The sequence below is a fragment of the Natator depressus genome, chromosome 7, assembly GCF_965152275.1.
Source record: "Natator depressus isolate rNatDep1 chromosome 7, rNatDep2.hap1, whole genome shotgun sequence".
Lineage (NCBI taxonomy): Eukaryota > Metazoa > Chordata > Testudines > Cheloniidae > Natator > Natator depressus.
Genome location: NC_134240.1, coordinates 27,782,051 through 27,797,997, shown reverse-complemented (window position 1 = coordinate 27,797,997; position 15,947 = coordinate 27,782,051). Strand labels below are relative to the sequence as shown.

General features: G+C 40.2%; 1 protein-coding gene across 1 annotated transcript in view; it reads left to right on the top strand.

Moving 5' to 3' along the window:
* Positions 1-15,947, top strand: part of CACNA1D (calcium voltage-gated channel subunit alpha1 D) — a 329,318-nt gene that overhangs the window by 292,281 nt on the left and 21,090 nt on the right. Inside the window, exon 41 of the mRNA XM_074957788.1 lies at positions 15,249-15,365. Coding sequence (XP_074813889.1) covers positions 15,249-15,365 — 117 coding nt within the window. The remainder of the gene's footprint in view (positions 1-15,248; positions 15,366-15,947) is intronic.

The following is a 15,947-nucleotide window of genomic DNA, read 5'->3' as shown; positions in this document are numbered from 1 at the left end:
CTCCAGTTTGGGGCTGGACAGGGCAAGTGTATGGCAATGATACTAGTAAATAAGAATGTCCATCAGATAAATCATCCTGCATAAGTCCCTGTCCCAAAAGTGAAGGAGTGGAAACTAGTGAACAGGGTCCTGTAAAAGTTCCAATAGAAGATATTGTCTGTATCTCTGCAGGGCCCCTTCACCAGGGGCAGGTTGGATTGTAAAGTCTGTGGTCTTGGTTCGGCCAGCAGTGGTAATGTAAGAACATACAGGTGACTCCCAAGCAGTATCCGGGGTGGGGACCATATGGCCAGACGTTTTGGCTTGATATTGGGTAATAAGCATCCCTACTGGGGTTGGTCTTACTGGATATTGATCTCTATGAGGAACAGATATACTCAGTCCAGACCAGATATGAATCCTCACAGGGTCAGCCCCACTAAATCTCACAGGAAATGTATCCTTGCTGGGGTCATCCCACCTTGGTCCATCTTCCTCCTCTTCCTCCCATCAAGTCCACACAGTTGCTCACTCATGATGAAATCCAGGCAGCTCACGAGTGGTTCATGCACATAGTTCCTCATGTGATAGAAGTAGTACTACCTGTGTATAAAACTCACAAAGATCTCTTCCCTCACCATCACAGAACTGAATAAAGTACTTCTAAAATAAATACCATTAGAACACTGAAATAAACAAAATAACCTGCTGAATCGTTAATATGAGACACCCCCAGTTCTTTGCAGGGTATCTACACACTTTCACCAGTACACCTTTCCATGAACAGGTGAAGCTGCAATCAGTTGGGTCTGCTGTTCTTCAGGGTGTAGGATGACCACTTCAGGATAGGGTGGTACTGCTTCCCTCTGGCATCCACACCTTTTGGAGCCCTGCCTGCACCAGCAGTCCCAGTATCTCCTCTTCCACTAGAATCACAGTGGCACCACTGCTGGCCATGGCCTTTGGCACAAGTGCCTTTGGTTGGAAAGGATGATACTTCTGGCACCTCTCCGGGTACAGGGACCCCAGTTCTTTCAGATGCTGCTGAAGAGCCAATTCTGGGCCTCCAGTTTCTTCTTTTGTCATACCATGCCCATCTACTGCTGGATTATGTTTCTTGCTGGATGATGGCTTCAGACAGTACCCCCATCTCCACCACAATCTAGGACCATTTTGCCTTTATACCTAGGGTTTTCTGCTAGCAACTGTATAAGACTGTCACCACTAAGTCACCACTGTGCCCACCTGTGCCACCAACAGTCCCAAGTACAGTAACTAATTGAGTCCAAAGACCAAAGCACTTTTGCATTTTTGAAAAATGTTTAAAATCTGGGAAAGGATTGATCTTTAAATATTCATGGTAAATAGGCCTAATGGCCTGTGATGGGCTGTTAGATGGAGTGGGATCTGAGTTACCCAGGAAAGAATTTTCTGTAGTATCTGGCTGGTGAATCTAGCCCATATGCTCAGGGTTTAGCGGATCGCCATATTTGGGGTCGGGAAGGAATTTTCCTCCAGGGCAGATTGGAAGAGGCCCTGGAGGTTTTTCGCCTTCCTCTGTAGCATGGAGCACAGGTCACTTGCTGGAGGATTCTCTGTTCCTTGAAGTCTTTAAACCATGATTTGAAGACTTCAATAGCTCAGACATAGGTGAGAGGTTTTTTGCAGGAGTGGGTGGGTGAGATTCTGTGGCCTGTGTTGTGCAGGAGGTCGGACTTGATGATCATAATGGTCCCTTCTGACCTTAGTATCTATGAATCTATGTGCAGCTTGCTCACTAGGACAACTTATATTCTTCTTTAGACTCTGTCTCTTGTCTGAGATCTGTACTTTTCTTATCTCACATAAGCTTATGTAGACTAGAATACAGAATTGGAAGGACAGAATATAAATGTTTTGTGATTCTTGTAACAAGGCAAACATGTTTAAAAGGGAGATTGTGCATTCCTCAGTGGGGAAGAGAAGATGTTTTTCTCTGGGATTTAATTTTCATTGGAAAATTAATGGTAGTCCCTTTAAAGAGGGGGATTATGGGAGTTCTTCTGGATATAAAAGCACCTGGGTTTCACTAGCAGCTTCTCTTAGTCTTAGACTGAACAATGAGATTACTTTGCTGTTTTGTGAGAGAAAGCTTGTTTTGCTTTAATTATCTGAGTTTGTTACTTGGGGATAGGATTTGCATTCATTCTTAAACATTTTTAATTGAATTATTTTGAAGCTTTCAAAAAAATTTTTGGAGTTGGGAACTTTCTGCAACCTGGGAAGAGCTAGTACCCCCTGCCTATGTTCTTTTACTGTTCTTTGTTTAAGTTGGTAGAGACTTTCATTACTTAAATGAGAGCCCTACCCTACAATTTCAAACAACTTCTCTTAAATAAGTAAAATTATAAACAGCTGCAAACAGGTAGATGCACAGGGAACTTGGAACCAAGAGCAAAACAGTTTTCTACAGAATGTTACATTGCTAGGTGTCTGTCATCAAGAGTCTTAATGTAACAACTTCTATCAACAGATTAACTAGAACCTAGAACAAACAAAACCCAAACTGGCTTTTTGGGAAATAGGTCTTTTGTTAACTTAGTGTGACCATCAGTCTGCCTTTTCCAAGGTATTTGCTAACTTCAGTGAGCACTGATTGCTTCAGTGAGGAACCTAATCTTAGTCTTATCTTTTCTATCTGTATGGGCTGCTCCAGAGTTGAGGAGGAAGTTAGCACCCACTCTGCTAGATCTAGAGTGGGGCCTCTGCATATAATTCTGTGAAACTGAAAACTTATTATGTGGGTGAGGGAGTGTCTTCCAGATGTTTAGCATACAACATGAGCATGCTTGATCCAGCAGAACTGTGGGGTGCACTGTGTATGTGCCTGCTATCAGATCCTCTTACACTCCCACATGATATTTGATTAAACACAATTGTTTTAAAATAATTTTATAGGCAGTGGAGAACAAGACATAGCCTCTATCAGGAATTCTTTACTAAGGGGTCCTGTTTGTGTCAACAAGCCCTACATCCCAGCTAGGAAAGATGATAGTGTCTGTTCTATCATGATTATACTGGATCCATCTATTTTCCTTTTTATATACTGGTTAAGGTATAAAACAAACAAAAAATGGTGAGGACCAAACCAAAAAGAAACATCTGAACGTAAGGAATGTTGCATAATGAGCCATGAGAGAAAAGTGTAGTTAAAATCACTTCTGTTGGGAACAACAACAATGCTATATGTGAAGGTCTTTCTTGTACATCTGCAGGGAGAAATATTTAGGTAAAAATTTTTCTTCGTGGCTATTGCCTCATTACTTTTTATGTGTGTTTCTATGTCCCTAGATAAGGAAACAATTTCTGTGGCCCAAATCTGACTTCAGGAGTATAATTCAGAAGTAACTACATTTAAGTCAGTGGAATTAAACAGACAATCTCAGTAATTTTTTTTCTCTTCCCCACTGTACCTCCTAATTTTTAGCCAGCAGTTAAAACATATATGGGAGGATCCACAATGGTTATGAAAAGATACGGTATTTTATTAGTAGAGCCAAGTGAAAAATGAACACGCCATGGGGCAGAAAGGAAGTCCATTTCAAGGAAAGAGAATTCCTTTTTTAGTTCTGCAGAACCAACTGAAAAGTACTATATAGAGTCTAGGAGGAGGGATGAGTTCTGAGCCTATTTAAAGACAATTAAGGTTAAAAGAGCAATAAAGACCCTGATCCACAGTGGGTTAAAAAGTTCTCAGGGAAGTTTGTTCTGTGGTTTAAGGAGGGAGGCTTTTATTGCTCAGTGTTAAATGTTTGAGTATGTGATTAAAGAAGAGTGGAAGCACGTGTGAGGGGCAGAAGGCTGGCCAGGCCGTCAGTAAATAAAACAGAATAGAAAACACATGGTTCTTCGTTTCTCCAGTGAGTTACACTGTTACATACTAAAGGATTTTTGTTTTTAAAGAGGCAGATAATCAGGAGAGTAGAAGTATCTCTAAGAATCAGCTCTGGCTATCACTCCAGCACACTGTTTACCTAGAGCCATTTGAGAATAGCGCTGGGATTGAAGAGTATGGCAGGGCATAAAGGCCCAGCAGTTTTGTTTCACCTAAGAGGCAAACAGTTACTAAATACTGAGCTCTTATTAGCTACTTTATTTAACTTTTATTTGTTTAATTTTGCTCACAGAGCACCTTTCAGCTGAGGATTTTCACAGTGCTTTCCAATTAATGAAGTCTCTGTGAGGCAGGTAAATAGTGCAGCAGAGCTTAAGTGACTTGCCCAGAATCATTCAGTAGGTCAGTGTCAGAGCTTGGAAATAGAAATCGGGTCTCCTGATTCATAGTCCTGACCCATGTAACCACTAGACAATCCTCCCTCCCACCTGACAATCATGACAAAGACAATCACTGAGAAGAATTTCCATACATTTTCAAATGTCACTCTATTGAGGACTAATAGTCTAGTTGCAAAATCCTCAGCTAACATCCAGGTGAGAGCACCATCACCTCCAATCTGTGCAGAAGAAATATATGCAATAAATACTCTTATCCTACCCCTGACATCTGTAATTGTCTATTGAGGCAGTTGTGGGTGTTAATGGTTAAGGACCTGCTTTTTTAGGAGTCCCATAACTCCATACAAACACCACACCTTCCTGGCTGGCTATATCTGCCCTCTCTAGCAGAAGGGGGAGGAAACAACACACCAGCAGACCCTAAAACTGATATCCAACAACTTGAGCGGAAGGGAAGGCAAATCATGCCCTGATTTTCCCTTTTCCTGCAGTTTAGCACTCTGACAAATCATAAGGCCAGTCATGTCTACTGCAGCTTCTTTATCATATATGGCAAGCTTCCATTTCTTAGTGGTTATCTGTTCTAAATGACAAGCTGTCTTCCAGCATTTAATAGTTCGGACAAAGTAGCAGCTAGGAACTGAAGAGTCTCATTATCCCACTTAATTTGCAGGAAAGTTAAAATATTTTTCCATGACTGCCCCTCTTCCTTGCCTCCCTCCTCTCTCTGGATCTCTGTTCCCCTTTTTAAAAGTAAGAGGCAGTTAAGCTTGGTACACTCCTGGGGGGGCGGGAAAAAGGTAAAAATTTTCCCGGTAAGGCTCCTTTCTGCAGCATCAGCTGTTTGCCTTCATATGCCCCCAGGTGACTGCTATTCAGTTCAAGGGAAATTAATGAAAAACAGGATGCAATTTCCTGAGCTCAGGGCCCTCCTGTTAGATTTTATATCAGTGCATGTGTTAGTCATTTAACCATGTGTCCTACTTGAACAAGTGCAGAGAAGTGTTCCTCAAGAAGTTAAACTGTTTGGTTAGATGAAGATCTATAAAGAATAATGTCATTTTTGAATGGCCATTAAGCAGTGTAGGAAAGCTCAGATATTCTTTTCACATCAGGGAATAAAGCAAAGACTTTTTTTTGTTCTTTCTCTGAGAAAGACATCAGACTGCTCTGGTGGTAGATGTGTTATCCAAAGACGAATGGAACTTTTATTTATTTTAGCATGTTCCCCAATGCCTCTGACTATATATTGCTCAGTAGATGAAAATAGAAGGGGTTGATTCATGAGCATCAAACTTGTCTCTCAGACTTCAGTATTTTGAATGGGGAGGGTTGTCAGTGTGCCAGCTGATCAGATTTTTAAACAAGATTTACTGAAGCAGGCCTAATAGCTCACTTAGTCCAGTCAAGTCTATACACTTGACAGTATAGTTACAGAGAGAAATATTCCATTAAACCAGATCATGGCATAAATCTTCTCATGTTTAATAACTGGAATAAGAGAAAACACATAAACCACAGAAAAGGCTTGGGATTGCTACATGAGAACCTACAACTGTAGGGCTGTGTGGTGTTAGCTCCTGAACTTCAGGTGACAACTTGAAGCAGTCTAATAAGATTATAGAGAACTCTGTCATCTAATCCCCATTTATAAAGAGCTGTGAATCTGATTTTAAAACTAGACAGATTAGGAAATCTCTAAACTGGAATCTGAATTTGGAATCTAAATCTCCATTGGAGTCCATATCTATGAAACTGCATTTGCTGTTGTCATAATTTTAAGCAAGGAAGATTACAAAGACCAGTACATTACTGGTAGAAAATTAACTGTATGCCTTTAACTAGGACGAAGAAGTATTAAGAATCTGACTGGCATTTAACCCAGTCATTCATTGATCTCAAGAAACAGAAAGAGAGTATCTATCATCTATTCCAAGTTATTGGGGGTAGGAGGTGGGGAAGAACAACCACCTATGCTTTTTCTTATCCTTAAAGAATGTTTTTTGTGGGTTTTAATACAAAATAATCACAATATGTGAATACCAGCTTCACAGCTAAGGCTGATTCCATCGTTTGAAGAACCTTGAACCTAGTTTATATGATAGTTTTAATATCTTCTGAATTAATGAACAAGTTAGGATTTATTAATCTTGCTTCCCTAAATACAACACAATTGTTACATCCTTGTGTCCTTTCTAGTTAGAGGAACAATACTAAATTCTCAAGGCTGAGAACAAGTACTAACCTGTTATCTGAAAAGTTTTTATAACTGGTGGAGAATATCCTCTTTTCTCCAGGTCTATTCCTTTCCTTTTTTATTCCTCAATTATATTGTCAAGTGCTTAAAAACAAAAAACTCACCACCCCTTCAAATGCAAAGTGTGGGTGCCCCAGCTGCTATGCAACATGTAACTAACAAACACCAGTCCTGGGGAGGTAGTGTTCACACTGCTGACATCAGTGATGCTAGTGCATAAACAGGGCAGTGGACTACAAAAGATCCTCATTGGGTTCTGCTGCCCTAAATTTGCAGCAGAACTGTGTGTTTGCCAAATACAGATAAAGGGAGAAGGCACACTTCTTATTTCAAGGTTATTGCAACCCACTATCACCTCATCACCAAAATGAAAAACACTGTTCTCTAAGCAGTTGTATATCTATTAATTCTCCTATCACTTTGGTGAATATGTATTTAAGCAGTAGCACTTCCTGTGCACTGGTCTTAGAAATCATACCTCTGCTGAGGTTGGCAGTTTGGACTTGTCCAAAGATATCATCAGTGTTACCGAGAATCAAATAGAGTGTTATTTAAAAAAGAAAGGGAGGGGGCACGTATAATTCTGTGGCCCCTTGAAGCAAGTATTGCAGAAAGAAAATTGTTACACCTTGATTGTAATCAATAACAGTTCATTTTTTAACAGAACAATAAATATGATAAATGTTTGAAAGAATTTTTCCATTGATTTAAACATTTAACTGAAAGTACTAACAGAACTTAGTGAAAGTTAAAAAAAATAGAAACAGTTTTTTTTAAAGTGTGTCTGTCTCCCATTCCTGCTCTCTCCTTTAGCCAGCAAGGAATGCTTTCCTCTGTTGGCCTGCCATGTGCAGCCATGTACCTTGACAGTGAGTGTGTCTCAGCAGGTTTCAGAGTAACAGCCGTGTTAGTCTGTATTTGCAAAAAGAAAAGGAGTACTTGTGGCACCTTAGAGACTAACCAATTTATATGAGCATGAGCTTTCGTGAGCTGCAGCTCACTTCATCAGATGCATACTGTGGAAACTGCAGAAGACATTATATGTGCCTCCACTGGGTGCGTCCTATTTCTTTCACATTCATCTGCTTGCTTGCTTGCTGGTGTGGTGAGGAGTCGGTGCCACAGTCTGAACCAGTCTGTTGTTTTTAAAAGTTCTTAATCTTAGGAATGATTTAGGAAAGTGTCTTTGCATTCACTGCTATGGGAGGGAAGGCTATTGCTACACTCAGAGGGATAGGGCAGTGACCAGGGTATCAAAGATCACAACTGCCCCTGACATAAACTAAAGCAGTGGATACATTTTTCATCATGAAGCCATGGGGAGATTTGCATACAAAGAGTTGTGAGAATCTGACCCTTTGACTGAACTCCTCTTCTGGGTGTAATGAGGGTGGACCTTGTGCTGCTCTGTTAGTGAATGGAAAATGATGGATAGGTGCTTTTAGTTGCTTTGCACTCTCTGGGCTTCATCAGGTATGAATCTCATCACATCAGGAATTGAGGGAGAAAAGCCTTCTGCAGGGTTGGAATTAAGAAATGCTGAGGGAGGAAGAGACAAGTTCTCAGGGAGCTCAGTTTGAGGCAGGGAATTAGGAGTCTTTGCACTTTGGTTTGATAGTTCCTTAACTCCAAGAAATGGGTAGGCAGGAGCTCCTCCTTCCTTTTTCTCCACGTGAAAAACTTCTGGGAACACTGTCTCCAGGCAAAGGGCTATGTCTGGGCGCACTTTTGAACACTAATTAGCCTGGCTGTTGTTGGATGGAACGTTTAGTGGGGAGGGAGGTCAGCTTGCTCTCTAGTCAAATTCTGGAGCAGAGGTCTCCTCTCCAGCATGCCCTGCTGTGTCAGTGAAGACTTCTGGTTTTTACATTTTATCAGCAGATTACTATTGGTCTACTGGAATATTTTTCTTTATCTGTCATTAAATGGCCTTTTCTGCAACATGCAATGTCCTAGACTTTGAATTTATTTACAATAGAAGCAGGACAATTTGACTAGCTCAAACCTGCCATCAGCTTGTCATGTCTGGTTCATAGTCCCTAAAAGTTGCTTCAAGATTGAGCCAACCATCAGCATTGTAACAATCTGAATGAACTCTGCAGGCCCAAGGTTTTCAGCTTGCTGTCAAAAAAAGTGTAGTGTGGCTCAGCTCCTTTTCTAGTTCACACTGTGTGTATGCTTTTATTCTGATGTTATAAAAACTCCTAAGAAATAAATGAGACCAAAAAAATCCCTTAATTGATTTGCTTACAATGAAATTTTGTACTGATTACATTACTCCCTTACCATTTTCTGACAGTATGCTTCACGCTCAAATTTCCACAGATAAACAACAAATCTTTATATTGAAGTTGCACAAAATATGTTTGTGACAGTAGTTTGGGAGCTGCCGGACAGTTAGTCTAAACTATCCTTCTGTAATGATGGAAATTTGTATTGAGCCTAACACGAGTAACGGTGCTTGTAAAATAATGTTTAGTAGAGCGTAAATAATTTTAATTTATATCTAATACTTGGAGTTGGATTCATTCATTCATTCATTCCACTTTTGTCAGAGAAGATAATTATTACAGATAATATATATACACATCATACATATTTCAGTGTGTGTATGCATGTATGTATATGTTTGTGGGTATGTAAGAAATGTAATCCGTGTGTATCATACAACATTTTACGTATTGATATATTGATCTGACAAGGATTTAATCTCGGGGACATCTTTCAGATTTAACTAACTATGCTACTTTGTATAAAAATTGTAGAGGCGCTATCCAATACGATGGTAAATTAAGAAAAAGCCCTAGTGGGCAACCGCTGAAGGGTTAATACACTGCTCAGCTTCAGTTTAATTGGGCTGCCATGTTCATATTGTGTTCACGGTAAGACTTAGCTGGAGAGAGCCTGGATTTGACAGAGAGCACAGAGCCTTTGTATAGTTACAGTGCAGTGCACTGAGCTGGAGGGTTTTAAATAAGATGGGTCCTGTGAAGACAAAGAGATCTGGGGAATCAAGACTTGACTACTATGTCTCTTATGTTAACTGCTATAGCGTAGGTCCATTCAGTTTTGTTGTTTTTGGTTTTTCGTGCATGATTTATATTCTTATTTGAATTGTTCTGGTATTGAATTTTGTTTAGTACTGACTTAGCTTAAGTAAAAGTGTAGGTTTCCAAGTATGTTTTTTTCCAAGTTTGTTTGGGGTTTTTTTCATTTGCTTTGCTGTAAAACATGCAGGTTTGTGAAAATTCATGTCTGAGCTAAAAATAGATTATTCATTGTTCTTACAGTGTTTTGAGGATCTTCAGGTCTAGTAATTTACAATTAATATTTGTAATATATTTCAGATGTATTTTTACTTAGGTAGAGATATATCCAAACCTCTAGCATTCTATTAAAATCTGAGCTGCAAAACTTAAAGGCATTTTAATACTTTATAATGTCTCTATAAAATATATCTTCAAAGGGAGTGGGGAGTGTGTGTGTTTTATATTTTAAATTAATAAAAATTTTATGATAAGTGTTGAACTAGAGAGTTATGAATGCAATTTGAAAAATAGGCTTAAATTATGTCTTTTTAAAAAGATAACTAGATTGCATTATAGCTCACATATAAAGTTTACTAACTTTATAGAGTGAAGATTTTTATTTGTTTTTAGTTGAAAGAATATACGTTATTAGGGAATAAAAATAAAGATTGAACAATTTACACAAATTATTAAAAGCAGTGTATGTGTTATATAACAGTGAAAGTTGTTTAAATATGGGTAGAGTTTTCAAGAAATTTCATTGGCTCTGGATTTTTATAGATATATTGTCATCTTTATATGCAATATATATTTAGATAGAATATGTAAAGCAATCGTTTAAAATGCATTAATAAGTACATGATCTTGAACTTTCATTTATTTGTCTCTGAACTTGGGTAAAAAGAACTATGAGTAGGATTTGTTAAAAGAATCCTTTTTAATTTCAGCGACTCATTGATTTCAGTTTTATGATCCATGGTGCTTAAGTTTTTTTCAAGTATCTTTTTAAGCCTGCCTTTGTTTCCTATTAATGACCAGCCCAAATTAATATATTTGTTAGTTATATGACAATTTTTTCAGTTGAGGGGTTTCCTGAGGTTAGATCATTTCACCATTTAAAAGAACACATGCTGTTTCAACTTAGTATCTTTTCAAAGAGAGGGGTATCGTTAGTTGTCTTCTGAGATGTTGTTTATCACACAGCATTGGGGTATTAATGACTTACGCTGTCTTGAAAAAATTGTAGGTGCTATTATGCCTCATAAAGCACAGCTGCACTGAATTATCATGTCAATTTGAAGTCATAATTTTGTGCACTACTGAAAAACCTATTGAAGAGACATCCTTGATTTTATTACGTGATTATGTCATTCATCACACAGTACATATGTCATTGATTTGCTAACAGACAAGCAGATCTATCCAGCAAGTTTTACTCATGCCCAGTGGGAAAAAGCTGCAGGATTCAATTTAGGGCAGAAATCATCTGAATAAAGTCCTTTATTTTTTGCAACTTTACAAGCATAACTGCTAAATAAAGGTGAGACAGTTGTTGCCATTTGAAATACACTAACATGGATCTCTACCTCCCCCAAAAATTCAGAACAACACATGCTGTCCTGTATCACAGAACACCATGAATAATTCAGTGATGCAATTTGATTGATTAATTATAACATTTTATCCCTAGAGAGATGTGGTGGCAAGTGTCTAAAACTCTGTTGCACATGTTTTATTATCACATTTTAAGAATTGGTTGTTGCATATATCACAGGACAAAACAAAATATTAAACATATGTGTTGGAAGCGTATAGCTTACTAAAGGGCATCAGGTGACTGCAGCATAAATATTAGAACATTCCATGGAATGTTTTTTTTTTTCTTCAAGCTACAGAGATCTCTGCATCTCTGGTATAACAGTTTTGCATATAGCCAATGTTAATATTTACACTGTATTTTGAAGATAAATTGACCAGTATGTCCAAAGAACTTTGTATTCTTAAATATCCTTACATTTTTAACTTAGAAAAATCATGTAGCTGATGTCACTTAGAGTGGTTTAAGTCAGGAAGATTTACAGATCGAATGAGATTACTTGGATGTCAAACTGATATAAATGAGAGCAGAATGAGCCCCAGTTCTTTTGAAATCACTTGTATGGTACTATGGTTTAAAATGGGTGTTTTGTGAAATACTACAGTACTTACATTAAAATTTACAGTCAATTGGAAAATCTGAGGACCAGATCCTGCCTTACATTAAGGCCAGTTTTGCTATTGGTGTGCCACAAAGTGATCTTAAAGCTTCCCTAAGGGGGATTTCCCCTGACATTGGAGAACCCGCAGGGGGTGTAACCTAGCATGGGGGGTGGAGACATATCAAGGGTTGGAAGGTGTGGGACCCCTCCAGCAATCTTTATTGGCAAGATGGTCTCTAGGGGAACATCACAGACTGCTGCAAGTTAAAGAAGCCTTTAGCCTCCTCCAAGATTGAAAGTAGTGGAAAAGGGACTTGGAGCCACTTTTCCCTCTTCCCCTGAGACTCTAGTGAACAATGCTCAAGGGCAGTGGAGAACTGAGCCTTGAATACATTGATTGAACTTTCTGCTACAGGGCTAAATTTATTGGAATATGTGGTGCTTCAAGTCTGTGGCCCAGCCTTGTCAGTCATAACATTTAATTATAATAGCACTTACAGTAGTTCTTGTGCAGCTCTTATTTAAGAAGAAAATGGTTTCCTAGTGCCACATTCTGGCATGTGTGGCAAAAATTGTGTTACTCCTGGGGAATTCTGTGCGTGTGAAAAATTCATGTCCCCCACAGATTTCTTTGCTTCCTCGCAGAAAAATGACTTTCTGACAGGGAAGCAATAGGAAGCTGCAAGAGCAGTCACACACCACTCCCTAGCAGCACAAACACTTCGTTCCATCCATGCTCTCTTCCACCCAGAGCAGCCGGTGGAGAGGTAAATCACCGTGGGGCTGGCGACACCCCAGCTAGTGGCACCTACTCTGAGCCAGGATCAGCTGCTAGTCCCGGCTAGGCTGGAGGCAGGAGAGGTGTGTGGGGAGGGGTCACTGTACAGGGAGCTGCTCCCCCATCCATCCAATGCCTATGCATCCAGACCTCCCACACCCAGACACCCCTGCCAAGCCTCACCCAGTACATCCAGAACCCCCCTAGCCCTCCATACCCAAACTCCACCCCACTGAACCTCAACCCCTGCATCTGAATCCCCCCTGCACCCAGACCTCTTGCCTCCAGACTCCCACCCCTGCACCCAGGCCACCCCACACTGAGCTCCCTGCACTCAAACCCTGATGCTTCCACCCCCTGCACCACCACACATCCAGACCCCCACACCGACCTCCAACTATCTGCACCCAGACCCCCACTCTCCCAGCACCCAGACCCCTCTGCTGAGCCCAAACCACCTTCACCTGGAAGCCCCTGCAAAGTCCCATTGCTCCTGCACCTGGAACCCTCCCCCACAATAAGCCTCTGTGCATCCAGATCCCCCCACACCTAGACCCCCCCCACTGAGCTGCCTGCACCCAGATTGTCACACACAGAATCCTCTCACCCCACACCTGGATCCCTCCACACTGAGCCCCTCCACACTTGGATCCTGCCTGGTTGAGCCTGCCTGCTCCACACCTGGTGTGCCTGGCACAGAGGCAGGGCCCCACAGTGTTTCTGGGGCAGGCTCAGACCTTGTGCTGTGTCAGGTTCAGGTGCAGCCTCACTGCTAAGTCCGTGTCCTAGGGGTGAGGGGCCTGCAGGGTGATCTCCCACCTTTGTGCAGCCAGTGGTCTGTGCTCCCCACTGCCATGCTGGACCCTCTGCATTTATTTATTGACAAATAAAATTTGCAGAATTTTAAAATATTGTGTGCAGAATTTTTAATTTTTTGGCACAGAATGCCCCCAGGCGTAATTGTGTGAGCATCCCCCAGACTGGGAACCCACATACTCCAAAGGCACTGTCAAGGTTCCTTCCCCACTCTGAACTCTAGGGTACAGATGTGGGGATCTGCATGAAAGACCCCCTAAGTTTATTCTTTCCAGCTTAGGTTAAAAACTTCCTCAAGGTACAAACTTTGCCTTGTCCTTGAACCCTATGCTGCCACCACCAAGCGTGTTAAACAAAGAACAGGGAAAGAGCCCACTTGGAGACGTCTTCCCCCCCAAAATATCCCCCCAAGCCCTTTGCTGGGGAAGGGTTGATAAAAATCCTCACCAATTTGCATAGGTCAACACAGACCCAAACCCTTGGATCTTAAGAACAATGAAAAAGCAATCAGGATCTTAAAAGAAGAATTTTAATTAAAGAAAGGGTAAAAGAATCACCTCTGTAAAATCAGGATAGTAAATACCTTACAGGGTAATCAGATTCAAAACACAGAGAATCCCTCAAGGCAAAACCTTAACTTACAAAAAGACACAAAAACAGGAATATACATATAAAATAGCACAGCTATTTTTCCAGCCATTAAACAAAAGAAAATATAATGCGTTTCTAGCTAGATTGTTTGCTAACTTTTTACAGGAGTTCTGAAGAGCATTCCTGATCTGTGCCCAGCAAAAGCCTCACACAGACAGAGCCTTTGTCCCCTGCCACATGCAGGCTTCCAAAAGAGCAATTGAGAGGAACCTGAATTGGAATTTAGTAAAGTAATGGACTAAGCAGGAAAATCATCCATTTCTTCTGCAGTTTGATGGCATCTAGAAAGAAATTGAGATGAGGAAGCCACGGTTTCCTTTTCAACTTCAGATCCCAGCAATCACAACTCTTAAGTCAGGTTCTTGGGACTGCCCTCTGGACAATAAATAATCACATTTTACCTGCACAGACTGCATTTTCGTTGTTTTGGATGGCCAGACAATGATATTTTTCCTTGCATATACCAGCAAAGCCTTGATTAGCACAATTTTACTGTATGTTTATTAAATGGGGAAAAGCTCTCCTAAAAATCACGTTAAAAGGCCTGTCTGTACAAAGGCATTGCTTTCTTGGCATGGAGTGCGATGTCTGCTTATTGTGTGGCATGTAGGTCCACTTCTTCATTGGTTTTTAACATATTTTTTATGAAAGAAATTTGCCACTGCAAGACCTGGACACCATACTGGTTTAACTTCGTCGGCATTTGCATCTGACCTTCCTCTCTCTTCCTCAGTCTCTTTCAGATCTTCTCTAATCCTGTTACTGTTATCTCCCTGTGCTTCCTGAAGGGAAGGCAAGGCTGCAAACAACTTTTGGGGCATGTCGTCCTTTGGAATGAAATGCTTTTCTTATTGAAATACCTTTTATTAAGAGCTTATTGATTTTTAATATGTATTGGCACTCTGCAGCAGGATGGATATTATGCCCATGAATAATGCACTGAGGGACTGATCGAATGCCCAGTATAGTCAATGGGAGTCTCTCCATTGACTTCAATGGGCTTTGGGTTGGCCCTCATACCAGGATAAAAAGGAGATATATTGGACTCGGTGTTACGCTGGTGTAAGCAAGGTGCTAATGAGAGTGGACAAAGGCTATATAGGTTTAGTTCTGTAAAGTAGCACCTCGTAATTACATTTATAGCAAGATTTATAGACTTTACCTTGACAAATAGACTATCCTTTTAAAATAAGTTACCTGCTTGTGATTTAATTTCAAAAAGGAAACTATATTCCTAATGTATTATGATATTTTCATTGATTTAGGCAGGACTAAGAACTCTTCATGACATTGGCCCTGAAATTCGTCGAGCTATATCCTGTGACTTGCAAGATGATGAACCTGAGGAAAATAATCATGAGGAAGAGGAAGATATATATAAAGTAATTACTCAGAAAGTAGCCACATGGCAGAATGTTTTATTATATGTTTTTATATTTCTAGAACTCATCAGACCACTTGGACTGCATCTACCAGAATATTTTAAAAGATATTTTAACCAAAAACAATTTTAACAAAAGGACACATTCCATCCCCTTCAAAATTTAGCTGAAATATTTTTCCTATAGTTACCCCACACAGGAAAAGTCACGAGAAAAGGCATGAGTCTTAAGCTATGCTCAGTAAGTCAACAATATCATGTTCTCTTAGGCCAGTGGGGGAGAAAATTCCAGCATCAAAGGCCATGCACTACACACCTTACCCCAGAAGTTCAAATCAAGGACTGGAAGTGAAAGTACCTCAACTAGTCTCAGCTTTTACAATGGTAGATAGAGAAAGGTGGATTCTTAGGTTGCCAGATTCCAGACTAAGACAGCATAGTTTAAAATCAGCACCTTGAATTGCACATAAAAGCCAATTGGAAGACTTGGGATAATAAATGTAAAATACTGATTGTGGTGGCAGACACTTGTAATTAAGGGGGAATCTACTTTCTACATTAGATGCTCCTTCTGAGTTGTCTT